The sequence below is a fragment of the Hydra vulgaris genome, chromosome 02 (assembly GCF_038396675.1).
Source record: "Hydra vulgaris chromosome 02, alternate assembly HydraT2T_AEP".
In the NCBI taxonomy this organism is placed as follows: Eukaryota; Metazoa; Cnidaria; class Hydrozoa; order Anthoathecata; family Hydridae; genus Hydra; species Hydra vulgaris.
Window position 1 is genome coordinate 23999955 of NC_088921.1, and position 23042 is coordinate 24022996.

A 23042-nucleotide genomic window follows, 5' to 3' on the forward strand; every position below is an offset into this window, starting at 1 on the left:
AAAATAATTTTTTGATAATTTTGTTAGCAAACAACCTAAAAATTCACCTTTTTTTACACAATGAGTAAATTCCAACAAACTTCTTATCAAAACTTATTCATAGAAAAGCTACAACAATCAGCGCACACTTTAATGATCAGCCATTCCTCATTGTCTTACTAAAGTCCCAGATTCTATGATTAAATCACTAAGTCATCAGACATTTTGATAGTCAAAATGACTAATGGCCTGGTGAATTGATCACAGAAATTAATAAAATTGAATTCGTGACCAATCAGACAATCTGACATTATACTCAACTATATACTGTTTTCTAACCAACTTTTGATGATTAGAATGTATATAATGCATATATTTTGAAGTATTCAATAATATTCACTAATCAATAATATTATTCAATAATAATTAATAATAATAATGTCTATTTAATAATAGTAAGTAGCTAAATGTTTTGTGGTTAAAAATCTGAACATAAAGAAGCGAAATCTTTTTTTCATAATCTATTCATCAAACACAGGAGGAGGGGGGGGGGGAAACATTATAGATCTATTAACAAATTAAATAAAGCATCAATTAAAAAAAAAAAAAAAACCTTATGCAAATTTCTTTGCTTCCTCAGGGAATATCTTCTCCAGGATAGCTGAATTTTTCTAGCAGCCTGAGTCTCTTCTCTTATATTTAACAGACGTGCACACAAATAAGAAACATATGTAACTACAACCTAATTATTAAAATAAGCAAATACTTGAATGTAATAACAATAAATATGAAATATAAGATCAAACTATAAGAAAGACCAAATCAATAAGATAGACAACATCACAACAAAAATATTTGTGTATTACTTATTAAAAAGTAACCATGGTAGTATCCCAAAATATTTTACAACAAATCATCAAAATGTTGACTTCTATAACAAAGTGCTTTAATGTAACTAATGTAAATAAATACCTTTTCATCAGGAATAGTATTAGACATATCACTACTCCTTAACATAGAAGGAATGCCACCCAAATCCTGAACCTAGTTCATATAAAATATTACTAATACTTTTAAAATTACATAGTGTATATAAATTGAAAAGAAACACACTAAAGTTAATTTAAAATTGAAATATTTATATTTTATGACTTACAGCTTGATTAAGCACTCTGTAATTATGTTTTTCATTCATAAGTAACATTTCTAAATTTCTGTTTATACCAGTATCTAAATAGTTCAATTATTTCTCTTTATTGTGGTAAGAAAATAACCATAAATTAATATAATCTAAAAACTTTTTAAACAAAATTTGTATATGGCCTTGTAAACAAAGTTTGTACATGGCCTTGTAAACAAAGTTTGTACATGGCCTTGTAAACAAAGTTTGTACACAGCCTTGTAAACAAAGTTTGTACATGGCCTTGTAAACAAAGTTCGTACATGGCCTTGTAAACAAAGTTTGTACATGGCCTTGTAAACAAAGCTTGTACATAGCCTTGTAAACAAAGTTTGTACATGGCCTTGTAAACAAAGTTTGTACATGGTCTTGCAAAAAAACTTGTTTATATTTTTTTGTTTATATTTAAAAAAAAATGATGATTGAAGATTATTCAGCCTCAATTTGTTTTTGTATTTATAATATTTAGTCTTAAAAAAGAAAATTAAATTATTTGAATACAAAGATATCGCAAAGATCAAGAAAACAAAACATAGCAATAAGGAATAAGGAATTTTAAGGCATCTTAGACTAAAAATACAAGTAGATGTATAATTTGTGTTTTATGTCACGAAACAAAAGTATTATAAAGTCAAAACAATATTACAAATATTTTAAATCATTATCACAAAAAATTGGTAAAAAAATCAAGATCGAGAATACAAAAAGCCATTACAAAATATTTATTTAAATATAAATAGTTTTTATGGTAATGTGATTTTTAATTCCTATTTTTATTTATTTTTTATTTCTAATATTTTATGAATAATAGAGCATTAACTAAGTTAACATACTCGGGCTGAAACATTTTGTCCAGTTTTCATAAAAAAAGTCACCAGCAACTTCCTCTTCACATAAAGCAATATTACGAGTAAGTGTAGTCTCATGATTGATAAGTGATGTTGGAAGAATATCTGGGTGGTAATAATTAACCAAACAACACAATGCAATGCCATCCGAAAAAGAAACTGTAAAATTCTCAACCTATAAAAATACTTTAATAAAAATAAACCATAGCAAAACCAAATTTAGTAATATAATCCAAATTCAATACCTTTACTTCATAATGAGAGCATATAATTTGACACCAATTTAATAAAAGAGTCATTTTTTCTGACTTTTCATAAGTGGATATAAGTTCACTATGTGATTCAGGAAGACTTTGAGTGAGTGAAGCCAGTTCCTTATTTACTTGCAAATTTTTTTTTTGATATTCAATTTCTTCTTTTAGTTTCTCTATATCAAGTAGCATATTAACCTGTGTGTGTGTATGTATATATATATATATATATATATATATATATATATATATATATATATATATATATATATATATATATATATATATATATATATATATACATATATATATATATATATATATATATATATATATATATATACATACATATATATATATATATATATATATATATATATATATATATATATATATATATATATATATATATATATATATATATATATATATATATATATATGTATATATAAAATTTATCTTCTTTTTATGTTTGCTTTTTTATGTTTGCTTTTATTAAAATCATCTTAAATTTGTAATCAACATACTTCAAAATGAAATATTATTTGCCAGAGTAACATTAATGTTTTCTCACGGTGGCCGTCAACAACATTTTTAGGTTCTAAAGAAAAAAAAGGAATAATCATAATTTTCACTATGTTGAAATCGCCTCGTGGTGGTGGTGGTAAAACTTATACTATGGTATATAACAAGTTCAGCATATAAAAACATGTCTGACATGGTATATTTAAAAAAATTACCTATTGACAAATTCAAACCATGATTTTTTAAAATTCCAAGGGCAATACTATTATTGTGAATTTTCTAAAAGTAAAAAGAACTGTTATGAGATAGAAATGAGAAAACCTAAAATAAAAAAATAAGTAGAGAATGAAATAGAAGAGAAAGATCAATATATTGCAAAAGCTTGTTATAATGCTGTTTTCATTTAAGAAATAATATTGTAGAAATTTGTTTTTAAGTCAAAAATGTAAAACTTTAGACATTAATCTACAAAAAATTACTTGTATAAATAAAATTACGCAAATTTGAAAGCATCAATTTTGTTTATCAATACATTATCATTTATTGCTGCTGTTAATAATTTTATATCACTACATTACCATCTATTACTACACAAAATTAAATTTAATTACTTTTTTCAGGTAACTTTTTGATTCTTTTTTCTGTTTACACCATTGTTTAATATATGTTTAATAGAGAAAACAGAAAAATGACTTCTACTATGATGAATGTAAATACTAAATGACTTCTACTATGATGAATGTAAATAAGGAAATTGTTCTAGTATCAATTAAATTGTTCTACTGTAAAACAAAAAAACAATTTGAGATACAACCAATTGTTTCTACCTATTATGTGAGTTGCTATAACTAAATTCAAATCTTTTATTTATAAATAATAGTTTATGTAAATCTGAAAGGTACATGAAAGGAGAAACAGTTTTTATTTTAAACTGATTTTATATTTTATCTTGATTCAATTAAATACTTTTTATGGCGTTCAAAACTCTTGAGCATCATAAAAAGCATCACATGTTCCTACTGCTGATTTAAAAAAACTAACCTGTAATCTACTAACAGCCGGTAATCTAAGTTTGGAAGAGTGTGACCAGTCTTTTGTTAAAAGTTCAAGAACACGCCTAAAAAGTCCAAAATATTTAGTTACAGAATATGATGATTAAATTTATTTGAATAAAAAATTCGAAAATCCAACCTATTCATATTTAAATGCATAAATGATTTTAATTACTTAGCATTTATCTTAATATGTAATTTTATATACAATTTTTTTTTCATTTAAATATAATCAGACGACAAATACAAAAACAAAACTAAAAATAGTAAAATAGGTGCAAATTGAGCGATTGCAAATTGCTATATCTAGAAATGCTTATGGTTTTTAAATTTTCATTTATCTAAAAATCGTAAAATCTGTTTTTATCACAAAAATCGATAGTTGTTACCCAAGAAAAAAATGTCGTGCGCTGATCTTCAAATTATTATACAAAATCTCATTAGAAAACCATGTTATTATTAGTTTTATTATTGTTATTAAAAAACTTCAAACATCAATAGCTTTGATAAATCATCAGATAAAACTAAAAAATAAAGTATGCAAAACAATCTATAACTAAAAATAAAACAGCAGCAAATCACAACAGCCTATTGGAATTAATCAAATATTTTAAATAAAAGAAATTGCTGCTACTTTTATATCTCATCTAAATCTTTGTAACTCACATATATATCATATATATATATATATATATATATATATATATATATATATATATATATATATATATATATATATATATATATATATATATATATATACACATAGCGCAGATACTTAAATCTTCATAACTCTAGTGCAGATATTTAAATCAAAATTAAAGAGGTGTTTTCAAAACATACAGAAATTATTTTAAAGGAATTATAGTTATTTTAAAATAAAACAAAAAAATTCTGTTAACATATTTTAAATCATATCTTTTTTATAATTGTTTTTATTATCAATTAACTAATGGTAATTTAAAACATTAAAATTTTTAAATAAATAATTTTTCAAAGTTTCCCACTAACAAAAATTGGGTTTAAATGTTTTGTACAGTGCGCAAATAACTTCAGTATAATTTTTAATTGCTTGATTTTGAGATTACCCCACTTATTCAACAGGCCTTTAGTAAAAAATATTTTCTATGTATATTACTTAAATTAATTAGTGTTTAAACAAACAATAAATTAAAATATGTAAGTTTCTAATGTTATTATTTTGTAGCCATAAGAAAAAGAAGCCATAAAAGCTATAAACAGCCATAAAATTTATTGTTTTGTTATTTCATAGATATCTTGCAATTTGCTATTTCATAAATAATTAGAAATATGATAAATTAACCCTTTCATTAAAACAGTGTTCACTGATTTTAATAAGAATAATAAAACTGTGAATTTGAAAACTAGAAATTTTTACAGATATCAAAACTAGCAATCACTAAACTTGCCCCTTGTAGTAAATTGTACAACTATTCATGTAACCATATTTTGCACAAATATTTATTTGGTAGTATTTTGCACAAATATTAATGTGGTAGTATTTTGCACACTATTAAACAGATTAAAATCCTTAAAACACTGGTTTTCACAAATGCAGAGTTTTCAAATTCAAACTTTTCAAACGATAAAAGAAAAAGATTCAGAAGAAAAAGAAAAGGGAAAAAACAAATTTTATTATTTGTCCTAACAACTGATTTTGCTCAAACCTTAAGTAAGTACTGAAGCCTCCATAAATGACTATGAGTAATTCACTAGTGGAACATTGACAAACAAGACCGCTGCGCAGAGAAACAAGTTAAGCCTGGTACTACTGTACTGAACTTCGCTTATGAGGCGAGCACTCTACAATTACACCACTACAGGACATATAACATAAACATATATATGCACCACCTCTGTTGAGATGCAGTTTTTGATTCAATTTATTGGTACATATAGCAGTGACGGAATCGTATTGAATAAACATTGAGACTAGGTCTCCCATTGTGTCCAGATGTTACAATGTCATACTCGTAAAATAAAACATTCTATTCTGAATTCTAAAGAATTTAGTTTTCAGTGAAAACATTTATGAAATAAAACTTCCTAAACTATTTTGCACTATTATATGCTCACACAAGAGCAGCTAGTTACTTGATTAGTATGATTGTATACACACACACACACACACACACACACACACACACACACACACACACACACACACACACACACACACACACACATATATATATATACATACATATATATATATATATATATATATATATATATATATATATATATATATATATATATATATATATATATATATATATAGTATATATATATATATATATATATATATATATATATATATATATATATATATATATATATATATATATATATATATATATATATATATATATATATATATATAATGCCACAAAATGTTAATAAAATGAGTTAACTACATTTTTTCGTCTGCTTTAAAAAGCTAGCTTTTAAAACTTAAGTATAAACCATAAAAAAACTTACGTATAAACTATTCTTTTTCAACTTGACCATAATTTTGTTTTAATTTTTATGCTTTCAGGAAAAAAAACTATAAAATGGTAAAATATATTTTTATATTTATTAGCAAATAAAATTTACTTACACAAGACGAACACCATCTCTTAAATCAACAGCAATATTTTTCAAACCAAAGTCATATTCATCTATAACTGACTAAAAATAAAGAAATAATTTTTTTTTTTTACATAAATTTCCTACAGCTATATAAATTAATGTTTTTTACATTAATTTATATAGCTGAAATGCCTTTCCACAAGAATGACTAGAAAAATAAGACTTTATTTTTGTGTTACTTTAACATTTAAATTAAACTTTTAAATGAAAGTTGAACCAATTTAAAAAAATCTGAGTAAGAAAAATAAATTAAGTATACTTGAACTATATTTTAGAAATTTCATGTATATTATATTAGTTATCAATATTATTAATTAATATATTATATTATAGATTATTTTACTTACCACATAAAGCTCTTACTTTCAAAAGACAACTAACCATTGTAATAAAAATAAATAAATAAAATTTTTACAACTTCGAAACACACAATGAAGTGCAAATCCATTGTAAACATTGTTTATTTGCACATCGTTTTTAATTATTGAGTTTTAACATTTTACATTAAACCAAATGGTGCAAAATATTTATTTAAATTATCTAAATTAAGAACTCTTTAAAAATACCTGTTGATGCTGAACTACTATACCCATGTAGCTCAAATGCTTTGTGATATCCCCCTCGCCTTTCAAATATTCTCTAGAAAATGCTAGCAAAAGATCACGACTTGTCTAAAACAGAGATAAAAAGAAATATGGATAATATTTAATTGTTATTATAAGTAATAGAAATAATAAAAAAATATTGAGGAAAAAAAAATGCAAATAAATATTGACAAAAGACTTTCAAAAATGCAAATTGTATGATTCAGGAAAATGTGAAGATACAAAGAAACTAAGCTCTAAAAATTGACAAAAAAACGCATAGGTTTTACTTGTGTCTCTGTTCTTATGACTAGGCAACTCATTCTCTTAATAAGAGTACAGCTCTAAAGCTCAGTTTTATGGTTCTGAGGCCAGCTGGTAGTCAGGTTTCACAAACTCGGTGGTAGCTCCCAGAGAGGCTGATTCTATCAACAGCTGTAAAGTATCTAAAAAGACGAACAGGGACACTAACTATGCGCAACATGCATAGTTAGTGTCCCTGTTCGTACTTTTTGTGCACATTGTTGAGTCCACATTTGAAGCCATTTGTTACAACTTAGGGTTTAGTAGTAGTAATGAGGGAATTGCTTGGACTATAAAATAGTGTATTGAGTAGTTCTGTGCTTTGAGTCAAGTCAGCAAATTCAAAAATGACTAAAGTATTAAAAACTATAAAACACAAAAAACCATTGTCATCACCAAGTTCTCTAAATCTATCATTCACTAACATTTGTGGTCTTCGAAGTAACTTTTTTTCTGTTGAGTCTTATCTCTTGCAAAGTTCATCAAACCTATTTGAGACTAATTTGATCAGTTCAGTTGTCTCACCTTGTAATCTAGGTGTTGATGGTTATCATCTTTTAATTCGTAAAGACTTCTAAGCATTCACATGCCAACACTCTTTGATTGCTTGGAAAGTAATCAAAGAGTGTTGGCATAGCCTTTAAGCTTGAAAAGGATCTCACTTCTACTATAGCATGAGGCTCTCAGAGGCTGGTGAACTTTAACTCGTATAAAACTCAATTTTTTTCAGCTAATCATTATTGCAACAATCTAGATTTCCCTCTATTTATGAACAGTAATGTAATCAATGAGTCATCTACTTTTTGTTTTCTAGGATTAACTCTTACTTTTGATCTTTCTAGGAAACTATATAGCAAATCCATTGCAAAATTAGCATCTGCTAAGGTTGCATTTCTTTATCGTGCTTGCCACTTTCTTACTCTGAATTTTATTCTTTATTTCAATAAATCTCTAATCCGTCCTTGTATGAAATACTGTTATATCTGGAGCAGATCTTCGAATGATGCCCTTTTTCTTTTAGATAAGGTGCACAAAAAAAAAACGTATTGCAAACATAGTTGGACCTGCTCTTGCACCTAACCTTTAACCATTGTCACATTGTTGTAATGTTGTTATTCTTTCTCTTTTACATAAATACTATAATGAGCGCTGCTTTTAAGAGCTGGCATCTCTTGCGCCATCGACTGAAATTCATCTTACGTTATTCATCATTCAATCAAGCCTCATATAATTTACAATCTTTTAAGCAGTTTGATGTATTGAATATTATGCCTTTTTGAATGCTGATAACTTTAGAGACTGTTTAGAACTGTTAGAGAACTTTCCAAAGCAAATACATAGGTATTACTTCATCTTCCTGTTACCGCTTTTAATGGGATGGGATGGAAACAACTTTTAAGAAGATCTTAAAAAAATAGAATGTTTTAAACAAGCAAAAGTTTAGAGAAATTTTACCAACAACACTAACACCAAACTACTAACACCTGATTTTAAAATTTTATGCAATCTTATGTGATTATATGCAATCTTATGTGATTGTATGCAATCTTATGTGATTGTATGCAATCTTATGTGATTGTATGCAATCTTATGTGATTGTATGCAATCTTATGTGATTGTATGCAATCTTATGTGATTGTATGCAATCTTATGTGATTGTATGCAATCTTATGTGATTGTATGCAATCTTATGTGATTGTATGCAATCTTATGTGATTGTATGCAATCTTATGTGATTGTATGCAATCTTATGTGATTGTATGCAATCTTATGTGATTGTATGCAATCTTATGTGATTGTATGCAATCTTATGTGATTGTATGCAATCTTATGTGATTGTATGCAATCAAATTAAAAATTGTTTGTGAGCTTTTAAAGAAAGAAAAGATACAGATTTAGAACAAGATTTGAAACAAGAATTGAAAGTGATTCTCTATAAATTTCCTGTTATTTTGAAGTCAACAACCTATATTGCAAAAACAATGGTAGACCCCTAAAAGAAGGAAAGTACATATAATGTACTTTTCATATTGAATCACATTGCTTCTTATCTAAAACAATATACTATAAGTCTAGAAAAGTTTAAAAAAAAATCAGCACATAACATGGTGAACACTTAAAAATTGTTTAAAAAATCTGTTGTTGATATTGAGACCAATAAAAATAATATCAATGTAATCAGGGTTAGGATTTATCAAGAATGGGTTAGGTTTATCTTTTTGTTTTGAAAACAATGTTTACATTTTTTAGTAGTTGAGTTTTTACTATATTTAAAACAGAAGAAAAAAATTTAAAATTTTAGAAGTATGATTATGTTTAACTGACCAATCGATCATAGTTTTAAACTAACCAACCCATCATAATGTTAAATTTACCAACCCATCATAATGTTAAACTAACCAACCCATCAAAGTAATTACAATCATTTTGAAGCAAAGTATCAACATTTAAAATAATGATAAAAACACATAAATATAACTATTTATAACAATAACTATAATAAATAAATTACCTTGAACTCTGAATTTTTTAAAAATAAACAAGGATCATGCTCTATGAGTCGATTTTGTTTTGCGCGATCCAAAAATATAACCAAAAGTAAAAACTTTTTGAGAATAAATTTACGAATAGCTTCCTCGTACCCTAAAAACATTAGATGAAAAAAAAAAGAGTAAAAAAAAATTAATTTGAAAACAATATACACCTATGTCATATGCAATCAAGTAGTTGTAAATATCTTTTTATTTAATTGGTGCTTTCCCACACCTCCAACATGTATTTAACCTCTAAGTAAGTTTTGTTTAAAAAAATGACAGTCGACTTGTAAAACTCTAAAAAACTATTTTTATGTCTTGTTAAAAGACATTTTGACAAGACAAACTTTTGATCAGCTCCTAATGATGACTTAATTTAAAAAACAAAATTCTTTAAAAGTATACCAACCTTGTTCTCAAAAGCAGCAAAATTATATAAATATTTCTAAAATAATAATTATTTCGCATGAATATTGCAAACTTAGATAATGTTGCATAAAAACTTTAAGTTTATCTTTGAGAATAAAATTGTTTTTTTAAGGTTTTTTAAAATGATTTTCATTTTTTTAAATATTTTGATATTATTAGGAGCCGATCCGATGTTCAAAGGTTAAGCCCTCTAAAAATAATTTTTATTTTAAAAATCAAATGTCACTTTTAGAAAATTCCTCCTGTACATTTTTTTGATTCAATTATGACCTTAATCCCTGTCACTAACAAGTCAGCTTGATAAGATGAACCTATTCATTGTTTTTGTTTTTCTGTTAATCAATGTAAGGATTTTACTTTAAAGGTTTGATAAACAAAGAGATTGAAAACTGAACAATTTGATTTAAAGGGTAAACAGATTCTATCTGTTGACCAGCCTCGCACCCCTTCTTTATCTATTAGGCTGGCGCAGATGAATTTTTAATAGATTGTTTCCAGTTTAGGATGTTGAATGCTGGATCTTCTTGACTCAATGCATGGGTTTTGCTTGTGTCTCTATTTTTATGACTAGACAACTCATTCTATTATCTCCTAATGATGGATTCAGGCAGGCATGGAATCTTTTATTCCCTCTCCAAGTCAACGATTTCAATGTCAAGATGATTCCAAGTCAAGCCTCATTCTTCCCATGGTTTTCCTCACATTGTGCTGCTGCAATTTCAAATCAAAACCATTACTTCCATATCTATCAATATTCCATATCATAATAATTCTTCATCTTCCATATATATTCCATATCATAACAATTCTCCAGAATCCGCTATTCTCAGGCCATGAAATCTCGTACTTCATCTCAAAAATTAGGCTCTCATGACTTCTGAAAAATCTTTAACAGTATCAATAATAAGGGCAAATCTGTTATTCCACTTCTCTTGTATGGTTAGGATTTTTTCACCTTACCTAAAGACAAAGTTGAATTGCTTGCTAAGAACTTTCATCGATATCATCTCTCGATTTTACTAGTTGCATTCTACCTAATATAGCCGACAAACGGGTTGATCCATTTCTTTTGTTTGTTCAAATAGCTAACATACTACATTCAATCTCTTGTTCAATCTTTTGTATAATTAATGAAAATTCTTTATTTTGATACAACAAACAACCTGCACAGCAAAGGCAAACCATTTTATGACAAAGTGAATACACTTGAAAAGAGACATTTCCCATAAAGGAGCAATATAAAAATTCAAACCGATTGTAAACACAACTAAACCCTCTTTAGTAGCTTAAACTTTTTCTGCATGTATGTGTGTGTGTATTTATATATAAACATCATCATAATCATTATAATCATGATGATCACAATCATCATGATCATGGTCATCATTGCTTTAGTCCCCCTCTCCCCTTGTATATGCTGTTTCTAATATAAACAGAGCATTGTCTTTTCATAACTGAAGCTTGTTTATATCCTACGTAACTATCTCTCTCCAAGTTTCTTTACTTCTGTCTACCTTTTTCTCCTGAAGATGGTACCACACTACATGCTGATACCCAAATTATCTGCATTCTCATTGCTCAACATACCCAAACCCCCTTAATCTTCTCTGAAAAACATCTGATACACCCACTATTCTTAATCTCTAATGTCTAAGATCATGGCTTCTTTTCTTGTCTTGCTTGAGTCAAACCACACATTCATCTGATCATCATCTTTCTTGGCAAAAAATACACCTTATAAATAAAGGAGAGTTGAAATTGGAACAACACCTTAATTCGAACACTTGCATTTATTTCGGAAATTAAATGTCTTATGGCTATATTTCGCATTTTTCTAGTAAAATAATTTATTTTCTAAGAGTGCCATAAAATAAAAACGTTTTTGAGTCATTTTTTTGAGGTGACCTAATTAGGCGTTCACATTGTATCGATTGCACCAGGTAAATTAGACTTCTGTGAGTTATACAGTTTGTTTTTGCATAATGCGATCAGATTTAAAATGCAAGTAATAATACAAACTTATCTTATAAATTGCTGCATGATATTGTAGTAATAAAATAGTCTAAAGTTTCCTTGATTGGAACTTAAAAGTTTTTCATAAAATCAATGAGTTGAAGAAATAGTTCAGACGCAATTTAATAGCAACATTTATAAACCTCAAAAATAATACTTTATTAAATGATTTTTAATTAATAAAATAAAAGAACGTCATTAGTTGAAGCTTTTGCGCAACTTATTATTTGTAGAACTAATTTTCATTTGGCAATTTTATAAGTTTTGTATAAGTTGTTTAAATTACCACTGCAAAGATGAAAATAAATTTAAATCAACTTCTGTTGATTTAATGGGAATTTTTTGAAAAAAGCTAGCTGTTTCAATTAAGGAATCAAAGTAATCTAATTTTGGAAATTAATTGTCTTGATTGGAACAAAATGGCGCCTTAACAAGGCCGGATTTGTAAAAAGTAGCATACTTAGCTGGGGGCGGGATCCTGATCATTTACTACTGCATATAACTGCGTATTTTTTCATCTAAGATCGCGTAAAATTTAGGATTTTTAAAAATCACTAACAATTTGTAAGCCAAGAATCAAGACAGCGTGTGTCCAATTTTTTGCGTTTCCAAGAAAATCAAGTTTTAAAATTTAATTTGTAAAGACTTTCTGCCAGAATATCGGACTAATTTCTTAAATATTTTAAAAAGTTGTTTCATTCTTAAGACTAGATTTATTGGACATATAACTCATTGATTGTTGAATATTTATTGATAATAAACAGAAAAAACACAAAATGTGGACATATAGCCTCTTGTTTCTTGGCTGACGAATTCTTTATCACAAAGGTAATTTAATCTTGAGTAAAAGGAGATCTTATTAATAACTAAAAAAAAAAATCAAAAATAAATATTTTAATAATAAAAATATTAAATACTACTGATACCTGGTCTGTAGAAGTTGGGAACAGTTGTGTGAGAATATTGCTTTGATATTAAAGGATTTGCAAGCACGCGATTCATTACAAATTTTGACAAGTTAAAAACATCATTGTTTGACTGTAATAAGATTATCTCCCCATATATGACCTTTAAAATATAATAATAAGATTTCCAAAAATGACCTTTAAAATCAAAAAAGATTTTAGGAGAGCAGAAATATATATATTACTATAAGAGTTATAGATTAATACAGCTCTGCATTATTTTTGTAGTTTGAGTTACTTCAGCTGTTTCCTACCGTGTTTTGCTTACTGATAACAAAAATTGCAATAGTAGCTTATAAAATCATTCTTAGCAGATCAACTCTTCTGTCTTTTAAAAAAATATTTTACTGAGTCGCTCATTAACTGAGTGAGATTTTATTTAATTATTCATATTTTCTATAATATTATTAAAAGTCTGAGTATAATATTTATTTATTTTATTAACATAACCTTAGAAATTTGTGTTTGTTAAAAAATCTCATGACAAACAAAAATATCTAGTTAAAATAACATTAGAGAGAACTAGAATAACTTGATTTGCATTTTTTGATTGATTAGCAAAGACCTTTAAGTACTTTGTTTTTTTTGTTTTTTAATGTTTCTATTTACATGTAACAATATGGTTTCATGTTTTATATGTAAAATATAATTCATGCAGTGATTTGGTCTTGTTTCTGATAAATAAAGGTTCTTATTTCTGATTTAAGAGTGGATTGTAACAACATATTAAAAAAAAAAAGCTTTTTGCAGTAGCTCTCCTGACCTTGAATGAATGAAAAAATAAAAACTCAAAGTGAACTAACCTCAAGACCAATTCTTAACCAAAGAGAGTTGTAAGAAAGAATCATGTCTCTGATTTTTGTTTTTATACCTAAAAACAGTATTTTTTCATACATTAAATTAATAAAATTTATATTCTATTTAAATTGTATTATTAAAAACTATATAATCATTTTGATTACCTAAATCCGCTTCAATTCTTTTGTCTGCTCGAATAGCTAACATATTACACTCAATCTCTCGTTCAATCTTTTGTATAATTAATGAAAATTCTTCATTTTGATATAACAAACAACCTGCACGGCGAAGGCAAACCATTTTATGGCGAAGTGAATACACTTGAAAAGAAACATCTTCACGCGAAGGAGCAATTGGTTGTCTTTTACTTGAATCTATTGTATAGGTACCTAAAAAAAAATTTAAAGTTACAAAAATTTTAAATTATACAAAAGATTGAGAGAGATGTTACTTACTGAATTTCGTGATGAAAAAAAGAAATTGTTTTAAAGTTTCTTTTGTTATTCCTCTACGGCAAATCCAGTAAATTTTTGTTTTAATTATATAAAAACTAGGGTAGATTTGGCTTATATGAGCATCTAGATAATATGAGCATACCAAACGATTTCTAAAATGTGAGTAGAAGTTTACTTTATATTTTTTGAATCGACTTTGAAGTAGTGCTAACAGGATACAGTATAATTAAAGTAAATTTATAATAGTAATTAACAGCTCTCATCTAATTTAACTTTTGTGTTGTTAAAATATTATCATTACACATGAAAGTATCTGTGACAAAAAAGTTACAAAATAACAGCAAACTATTGAACTTATTTACCTTAAAAAGAAAAATTTCAATAAAACTAGAAGTTACAAAATAACAATGAAAATAGAATAACCTCCAGAAATAAAAGTCCTCTGGCCTTTGGGAGATAATTTAAACTTTAAAAAATCAAAGTTGAAATTTATATCCATGGTTTAAAAATTACATACAAAATTTAAAATTTCATCCATGGTTCCACATAAATTTGGCTGGGATAGGTTTCCATAATGGCAATTTCTTATTTAAATATTTAAAATCAAATAAATATTTAAAATTCGTATTTAAATATTTAATATTTTGGAAGAATTTTTAACAACTAGATGCCTTTCTTGACATTGAAAATTGCAAACTGCCCACAAAATTAACTTATGTAATATTTGTTCAACAGTGATGAAAGATGAATGTTAGTGATGAAAGCTCAGAACTTATAACTAAAACAACAAAATCAAAATTTTACCATGAAAACTCAATTTCAAAATGATGTAACAATTTCTCGGGTTTTTATAGTGTCCCATAGAAAAAATTGAAAAATTATATCTTTTAGGAATTGTATCTTTTTTTTGATACCTAAAAGATATGATTCTAAGATTTTTTTTTTATAATGATTTTATATTTGACTAACTCACTAACTCTTATTTAAATCCGGTTTATTTGCATTGATTTAAAATAATGAAACAAAAAAATAAAACTGCAAATACATTAAAAAACAAACAAAAAGCAAACAAAAATTAAAAAAGTAAAACAAAATCTTAAAATCTTAAATAGTTTGATAAAAATTGAGTTTTTTTGTATAAATTTGCCCAGTTGTGTTAATACATTGTAACATTGATGTATGAATCTTACTTAAAAGTCTTTATTTTAAATATTCTCCTCAACAAGTCCAATCCATGGATTATTATTATATATCAAATATAACAACAATCTGATGCTCATGTTCATATATCAAACATACCAACACTCTGATGCTCATTAGGGTGTCCCAAAAAAAAAAAAAAGACTACACCCTCAAATGTTTGGGATTTGTTCTGTAGAAAAAGAAAATACCCATAAGTTATGGTTCATCTAGTCGACAATTGCAAGATGTATATTTTGAAAATTTGGATATAACAATTTTTTCCGTATTTTTGTCACTTTCGCTTTTGTAATAATTGTAATAAATTATGCAGAAAGATTTATTAGAAAGCTTAAGAATCTTTATAAACTTTTCTAATAGATTTACTCATTAAATAATTTTAACTAGTGCAGAAGTGTTCACAGTATCAATTTTTATTTGTTTTTAACATGGAATGTTCAAAAACGAAAATAAAGCAAGGTGCAAAGAGAAAATACAACTGCTCTATTAGTCCTAGAAGAACTGTTTACCTTCTTAATTATCCTATAAACAAATTGCCAACAAACCAACTTCTGTGGGAAATTGAGATGTTACCTATTGTTAAATTCTGAAAAAAGCTACAGATTCAGGCTGTCAAAGTTTCACAATGAGTATCCACAAAAACATCTTAGATTTGAACTAGTGTGTTTTAAAGGAGTTTGTGTTAATCATTTTGGGATCAATTGTGTTGTTGCCAAAGTAATTTCTGTACAGATCAAAGCAGTTTTTGGAGATTATATTCAGAAAGGAGCTCAAGTAAGCTAATTAGTAACCTTTAAAATAATGAATATTTTTTCAACTCGTACTCGTTTTTTGTTAGCTTAACTGTAATTGTTTGTAAAATAATTTTTTTTATTATTTACTTAGAGACAAATTAAAGAAGTTCATTAAAAAGTACACTAAAATGCTAAAAATGAAATCACTTGGGTTTAAAGATAAAACAAAACATAACATTCTAGTAGAAGAATTTAAGCTTAAATTAAGTAATCTTTACTATATTTAAAAAATGGATTTTGAGCAGAAAATAAGAGCAGCTAATAATGGTCTACAAGTAGTTGAAAATGATCTATAATTCTTTAAAGACCAAATGAATGAAAGGAAAATGTTCATTGAGGAAAAATATGATGCAGCTTACAGAGCTAGAACTGAAAAGAAGAGACTCAGATTTCTATCTATACAAAATCAAAAACAAAAAGAGATTCATAGAGTTCAAGGAAGCCAGGATAGTAGTATACCAATATGTAGTGAAAATTTAGATGGATTTGAAACAGCCGACTGCAAATGGATTTGAAACAGCCGACTGCACTGAATTTGCCAAAAAACTTATGAAGAAAAAAAAAAAGGTACTTGTGAACTAGTACGTTATTATAAATAGTTTTTATTTTTAATCAAGTATTTATTTTATTTCCAGAACAACTTCATTATTAATAGAGGCATATTAACTTAGCAACAAATTTAAATAAAAAATGTATTTATTAAACACTTTTAGATTAAAGAAAATGACTAAAATAATCATAGAGCTTACTCCTGATGAGCTTATTGAAGCAACACCAATTGTGACAGCAAGATTTAATATTGGAATACGACCTCAGACCGCAATTATGTCTACCATTATTTCCAAATCTAATGTTAATTTTAAAGAAACCAACATCTCTAGGTCTTCTGTTCACAGAAAACGGTTTCAGATAACTCATTCATCAGGGGACCTTCTAAGAAAGTAAATAATTGATTTACTAAAAGGTAAAAGACCAGTTCTACATTTTGACACTAAACTAGTTAAAGAAATTTCAGAAGACCTTCAAATATCTGTTGTTAATGACAGATTGGCTGTGAGCGTTAGCTCTCCAGACGCTCCAGATTGCAAGGATATATTGCTTGGGATTGTCCAATTAAAAAACGGTACTGGAGCATGCTAGACAATTGAACTAATAAAATTATTAGAACTAATAAATTATTACCTTAATGCTTTCAATAATTGAACTAATAAATTATTACCTTAATGCTTTCAAGGCAAGTCTTAAAATACAAGAGCAATACAATGACCAATTAGGACAGTCTTTAACAAAGAGTATAAAACAACACTCTTGGTACTTAACTCCTCAGCTTGTTGTGTTAGCAATTGGAGATCGTTATGTTGAAGACAATGAAAAAATAAAAATGATTAATAACCTACTTAAATATCCTATGCCTACATTTCATATTGGGTATCGTCAAATTCTTCCAGTTCTTGATTCCGAAACAACATTATCTCTTCTGGTTGGTCCAGAGTCATGGTATCTTTTTAAAATTATTGGAATTTCAATAAGCATTAAAATTATTAATTTAAAATTATTGGAATTTCAAAAACCGAAGTTGAACAATGGGTTTACGGTGGAGTAAAGTCTTGGGATAATAATGATAGTTTTTGTAAGTTATGTTTATTTGTAAAATATCTCTCTACTACTAATGATTGCGCAGAAAGGAACATCAAACTTATACAAGACTTTGTGAAGGCATCTACAAATGATGATCAAAGGCAAAATATAATGCTTGTTGCAAAAGATCATAGAAAAAAACTACAAGCCAAAATGCCAAAAGATCAACTTACAAAAGCATATACTTTATAACTGTTTTCCTATGCGTTTAATTTAATAAAAAATGATTTTAAACTTTGTGATTCATTTTTTCTCTCTGCGACGGTTGTTTATTTCATTACTTAATTCTGCAAAATAAACTTGTAAGTTTTTTTTTATATTTATTGAAGGAAAATTGTCTCAGTAATATGCACGTAAAACCATAAAAATATATATAAATCTTTCTGAATTTATAATTACACATCTAGCAAAGTTGCAAACTTTGGATCAAAATTTTTTATATATTCTATCTTTATAGACCAAATCACATAGTTTGGAGGGTATAGTCTCTTGATTTTCATATTTTCATCATTTTTTGGGACATCCTAATGCTCATGTTCATATATCAAACATACCAACACTCTGATACTCATGTTCATATATCAAATATACCAACACTCGTGTTCATATATCAAACATAATAACACTTTGATGCTCATATTAATAAACAAGCTTTAATAATGTCATCAGTTTAGAAATTAAAAATAAATTTCAAATTTTTAAAAAACAATTTTTAATTTTTACCTTATTTATATATCAGAGGCTAGTAGTGAACAATAATTCAAGAAGACGTAAAGAATAAGACTTGATGAGAAAGTTGCCAGTCATTAATATAGGAATTTTAACAATATTGCAATACTTGGTAATAAGATCAGTTCCATGAATTAGAGATGAAATGGTTGACTTGCCTTTGTTAATGACACTTTGGAAGATTTTTTAAATGTCTCTAGAGCCAAGCTTCTAAGATAAGATATGAGAATTAGTAAATTGAGAATAATGGAGCTAAGCATCAAACAGAACCTTTTTACATTGATTTCTTCTGAACATAAAGGAGAAACAATGTATCCTGAAATTCTTACTACACTACAAACAAATTGATAAAATTGTGAAAACCCTTTGTTAGTTTAACTGTGCTAATCATTAACTTAAGAATTTGATAGTAAGTGCAAGCACACATTGCATGTGTTTCATATGCCTCTAATGTAATGCAGTTTTACAACTACATTATTCTGTTTATCTGCTATTACCACGATTACAATAAAATTCCCAAATTTTATCTACGATGAAAAAACAAATTTTTTGGATTTCATTTTGCTATGAATCAAACATAAAAATTTTTTAAACCAATTGAAAACTTTTATCACTCAGTTTAGTTTTAGATTTGAATAAAAATAGTGTAATTTTAAAATATTTTTTATTTAAATATTATCTTATTTTTTATTAGACAATTTGAATAATCCTTCAGCTATAACAAAATTTATATAAACTTTATGTAAAGTAAAGGTACATGATCTTTTAAGTGAAAGACATACAAGTTTATATACTAAAATGGGACAAGAAATTATGAAAATCTACAAATTTTTAGAAAAAATAAAAAAACTCTAAAATAATTTTTAAATTCTACAACCTAAAAAATACTTTGGTGCACGTTTTCATCACTTTTGAAGAATTTTTTTTTTTTATCTTTTATATATTTAGAGGTGTTTTAGTTACTGTGTTAGCTCATCTCTAAATTACTATATTTACTATATGTTTACATTATGTTTGTAATCTTTTTTAACCTCTGGCATGGTGTTTGTTCACAACTAAGTTACTTTATGTATGTTTGTGTACTGTTTGAACTTCTGGCAAGGAGTTCATTGAACCATAAGTTACCTTAGGTGTTTGTGCTTTGTCTGAACCTCTGGTACAGTGTTGGTTCACCCATATGCTACTATATGTTTGTTTGTGTTCTGTTTGAGCCTCTGGCGCAGTGTTCTCTCACCCATAAATTACTTTATTTATGACTTTAACTATAAAAGCTATGCTCACCTTAATCTCTACTATTCTGTTTATTCTGTTATAATGTCTTTCCTAATACATTTGCAAAATATGCAATGTTTTAAAAGTACTGCTTACAGGAACTTCTTCTTTTATCTACTCCAGGTTCAGGATTATCATAATCAGCCTGCTACTGGTATTATGTAATCCAGTACCTGCTCCATGCCCTGCTGCCTTGTGGAGTTTTCTTATTTTAGGCAAAGGCTAGGAGAAATAAACTACAACTTAAAAATTCTCAGCCTCTTCATTGGCTCTTCATTGAATAAAAGCTAGGGATGGTGTTGCAATAAAAATGCTTATCTTGGCAGATGTTAACTGCACTCAGAAAAAATTCCTCTGCCTTGAGGCTCTTGGTTGAGTAAAAGCTAATGATATGGTGTGTCAATAAAAAATACTTATCTTGGGCTGATGTTATTGCATTTAGCTAAGCTACTGTCTTGTAGAAGGGAAAGACATAAGGGTAAGCAGAATAATTCTGTTGACCAACCTTAAACCCTGTCTACATCGATAAGGCTGGTGTAGATGAACCTGTGTTTAGATTGTTTCTTGCTATGGATGATGAATGCTGGATCTTCTTGATAAATTTTTGCTTGTGCTTCCTTAATAGTGACATACAACTCTTCTTTTTATCCCCTAATGAGGGTACACTCTAAAACTCAGTTAAATGAACCTGAGGCCAGCTGGTAGTAAGGTTTTACGAACTCTGTGGTAGATCTCAAAGAGGCTGATTCCATTAACAACTGGTCGCTGTTCAAAATGGATATCATCCCTAGTTACATCAAACAAAACTCATTCTTGCTTGACTCGTCATTCAGCAAAGCCTCATCCTTTTACTGTATCTATCTAATTTTTTTCTCCAAACTTCATCTCTTTGAAACTCTCTCCTATATTCATGTTTTCTTGGCTCATACAACTTACAACTTTTCAAGCCTTCTGTTGACCATTTCTTGATCTTTGACTCTTTATTCTTTGTTTTCTTGTAACTTCTAACTTAATAGTGGTTCCGGGCTTGTGATGAAAATAACGCGATCGCGCCTCGCTCATGAAACACGCCCATAAATGGTATTTTTAAAGCTTCTAGGCGCGATAAACAACACTCGCTCAGCTTAGAACGAGAGTATAAAATCACGCTCGTTCAAAAGTTCGGGACGGAAAAAATAATAAACTTTATATGGTTTTTTTATAAAATATTTGTAATTAAATATTTTAGGTAATGATAAAACTTGTTGATTTAACAGTAAAACTCCGTCTTCCTTATACTTATATCCTTATACGAAGTACTTTTATAAAATATAAGCATTACGCCACTCGCTTTCTGCACATTTTTGTTTTGCTGTTGTCAGCATTTTTTCGTTTGGCACTAACATAATAAATGAACCGTTTGAAGTCGTTACAGCTAATTTCAATAATGGAATGTTAACTATTTTAATTAAGTGTGCGTGGAAACACAATGTGAATATAAAAATACCCAAATGAAATGGGAATAGAAAATAAAGAAATAACTATAAGAAAGTTAAAGCTTCTGAATATTTTTAATTTTGAAAAAACGTCAAGTAAGATTTATTAGATTTATTGTTAATAATATTCCACACATCGTTTACACATTTGCTTGATGATAAGGTTTATGTTAATGTTTAATGTTTAATTTTTTCAAAAATGCGTTATAAAAACTAAACTAAGATAAAGTTAAAATAAATGTTAACTTGAAAAAAATGTAAATGAAAGAAAAAAAATTAAAAACTAGACATTAAAAAAACTCAAGTAAAATAATCTTTTTTTGAGCAATGTTACAGCATTCTTTATTTCTACAGAATTCTTTTTTTAATGACACAGTTAAAATTTATATAATATATACCGCTGACAACAGCTGAGGGGAAAATCTGTTATTTAACTTACGACTAATAGTTTTGAAGAAGAATTTATTTTTGTGTTATAATCTACTAATTTTTTGACGATAAAAAAAAGCGTTATTTAAATAAGAAATTATAAAAAAATATATTTAATAATTATCAATTTACAAAAAAAATTAATTATTAAAAAAATATAAAGAAATATAAAAACTGTTAATCGTAAATATTAAGTTAACAGCGTTTTAAATACATATCAAAACAACAAAAGCAAAAAATTTTAGCCACAAATTTATTCTTCAATACTATTATAAGAACTTATTAAACACGTTTTTGTTTGGTTGCGTTTTTTTTTACCTTTAAGACCTTAAAAAAATAGCGATCTGGCGCAAATAAAAAACAAGAAGTTGGGAAGTATAAAAAACTACATTGTTGAAGTAGTATAAACAGGCTGCTGTAGATACTACTTTAAACATTGACGAATGAAAGTCGTATAACAAAATAGAAAGCTTTTATAAACATAGTCTTCTGCAATTTCCAAATTTCAAAATCGCTCTTGCGGCCCTGACCCTGAGCACGCATAATTGTGCTCGATGACAACATATTATAAGCCTGATATAACACGCTTAGCGATTTTCTTCATCACAAGCCCTGGTGATTACTTGCAGCCTTGTTGTGAGAAAATCAGAATTAAAAAAAATTTAAAGTTAAATCTAATTGTGTCAAACAATAAGCTTGAAAAAATTTATGGCGCTAAAAACAAAAAAATAGTCAAAAAAGAGATTGGGACAGAGTATCATTATCTCTGAAACTTTAGGATGTTTAACACTTACATTTGAAGTGAAATTTTTTTCATGAAGCTTGAATACCATAAATCATTAAAATATGAGATAATATCCCAAAAATTAAGCCGTGAAGTCCAAAAAATAAATTTCGTTTTTTTGAAAAATTTCTAGTCTCCAGCGACTGTTTA

General features: G+C 27.2%; 1 protein-coding gene across 1 annotated transcript in view; it reads right to left on the minus strand.

Annotated features, from left to right (window-relative positions):
- LOC100214999 (abnormal spindle-like microcephaly-associated protein homolog) overlaps nt 1-23042 on the minus strand; it is a 106177-nt gene that overhangs the window by 62175 nt on the left and 20960 nt on the right. Inside the window, exons 5-18 of the mRNA XM_065790353.1 lie at nt 14281-14505; nt 14122-14189; nt 13280-13421; nt 9890-10020; nt 7057-7161; nt 6459-6529; nt 3825-3900; nt 2999-3062; nt 2786-2859; nt 2253-2456; nt 1993-2182; nt 1136-1209; nt 952-1023; nt 593-721 (exon numbers count right to left, since the gene is read on the minus strand). Coding sequence (XP_065646425.1) covers nt 593-721; nt 952-1023; nt 1136-1209; nt 1993-2182; nt 2253-2456; nt 2786-2859; nt 2999-3062; nt 3825-3900; nt 6459-6529; nt 7057-7161; nt 9890-10020; nt 13280-13421; nt 14122-14189; nt 14281-14505 — 1625 coding nt within the window. The remainder of the gene's footprint in view (nt 1-592; nt 722-951; nt 1024-1135; nt 1210-1992; nt 2183-2252; nt 2457-2785; nt 2860-2998; nt 3063-3824; nt 3901-6458; nt 6530-7056; nt 7162-9889; nt 10021-13279; nt 13422-14121; nt 14190-14280; nt 14506-23042) is intronic.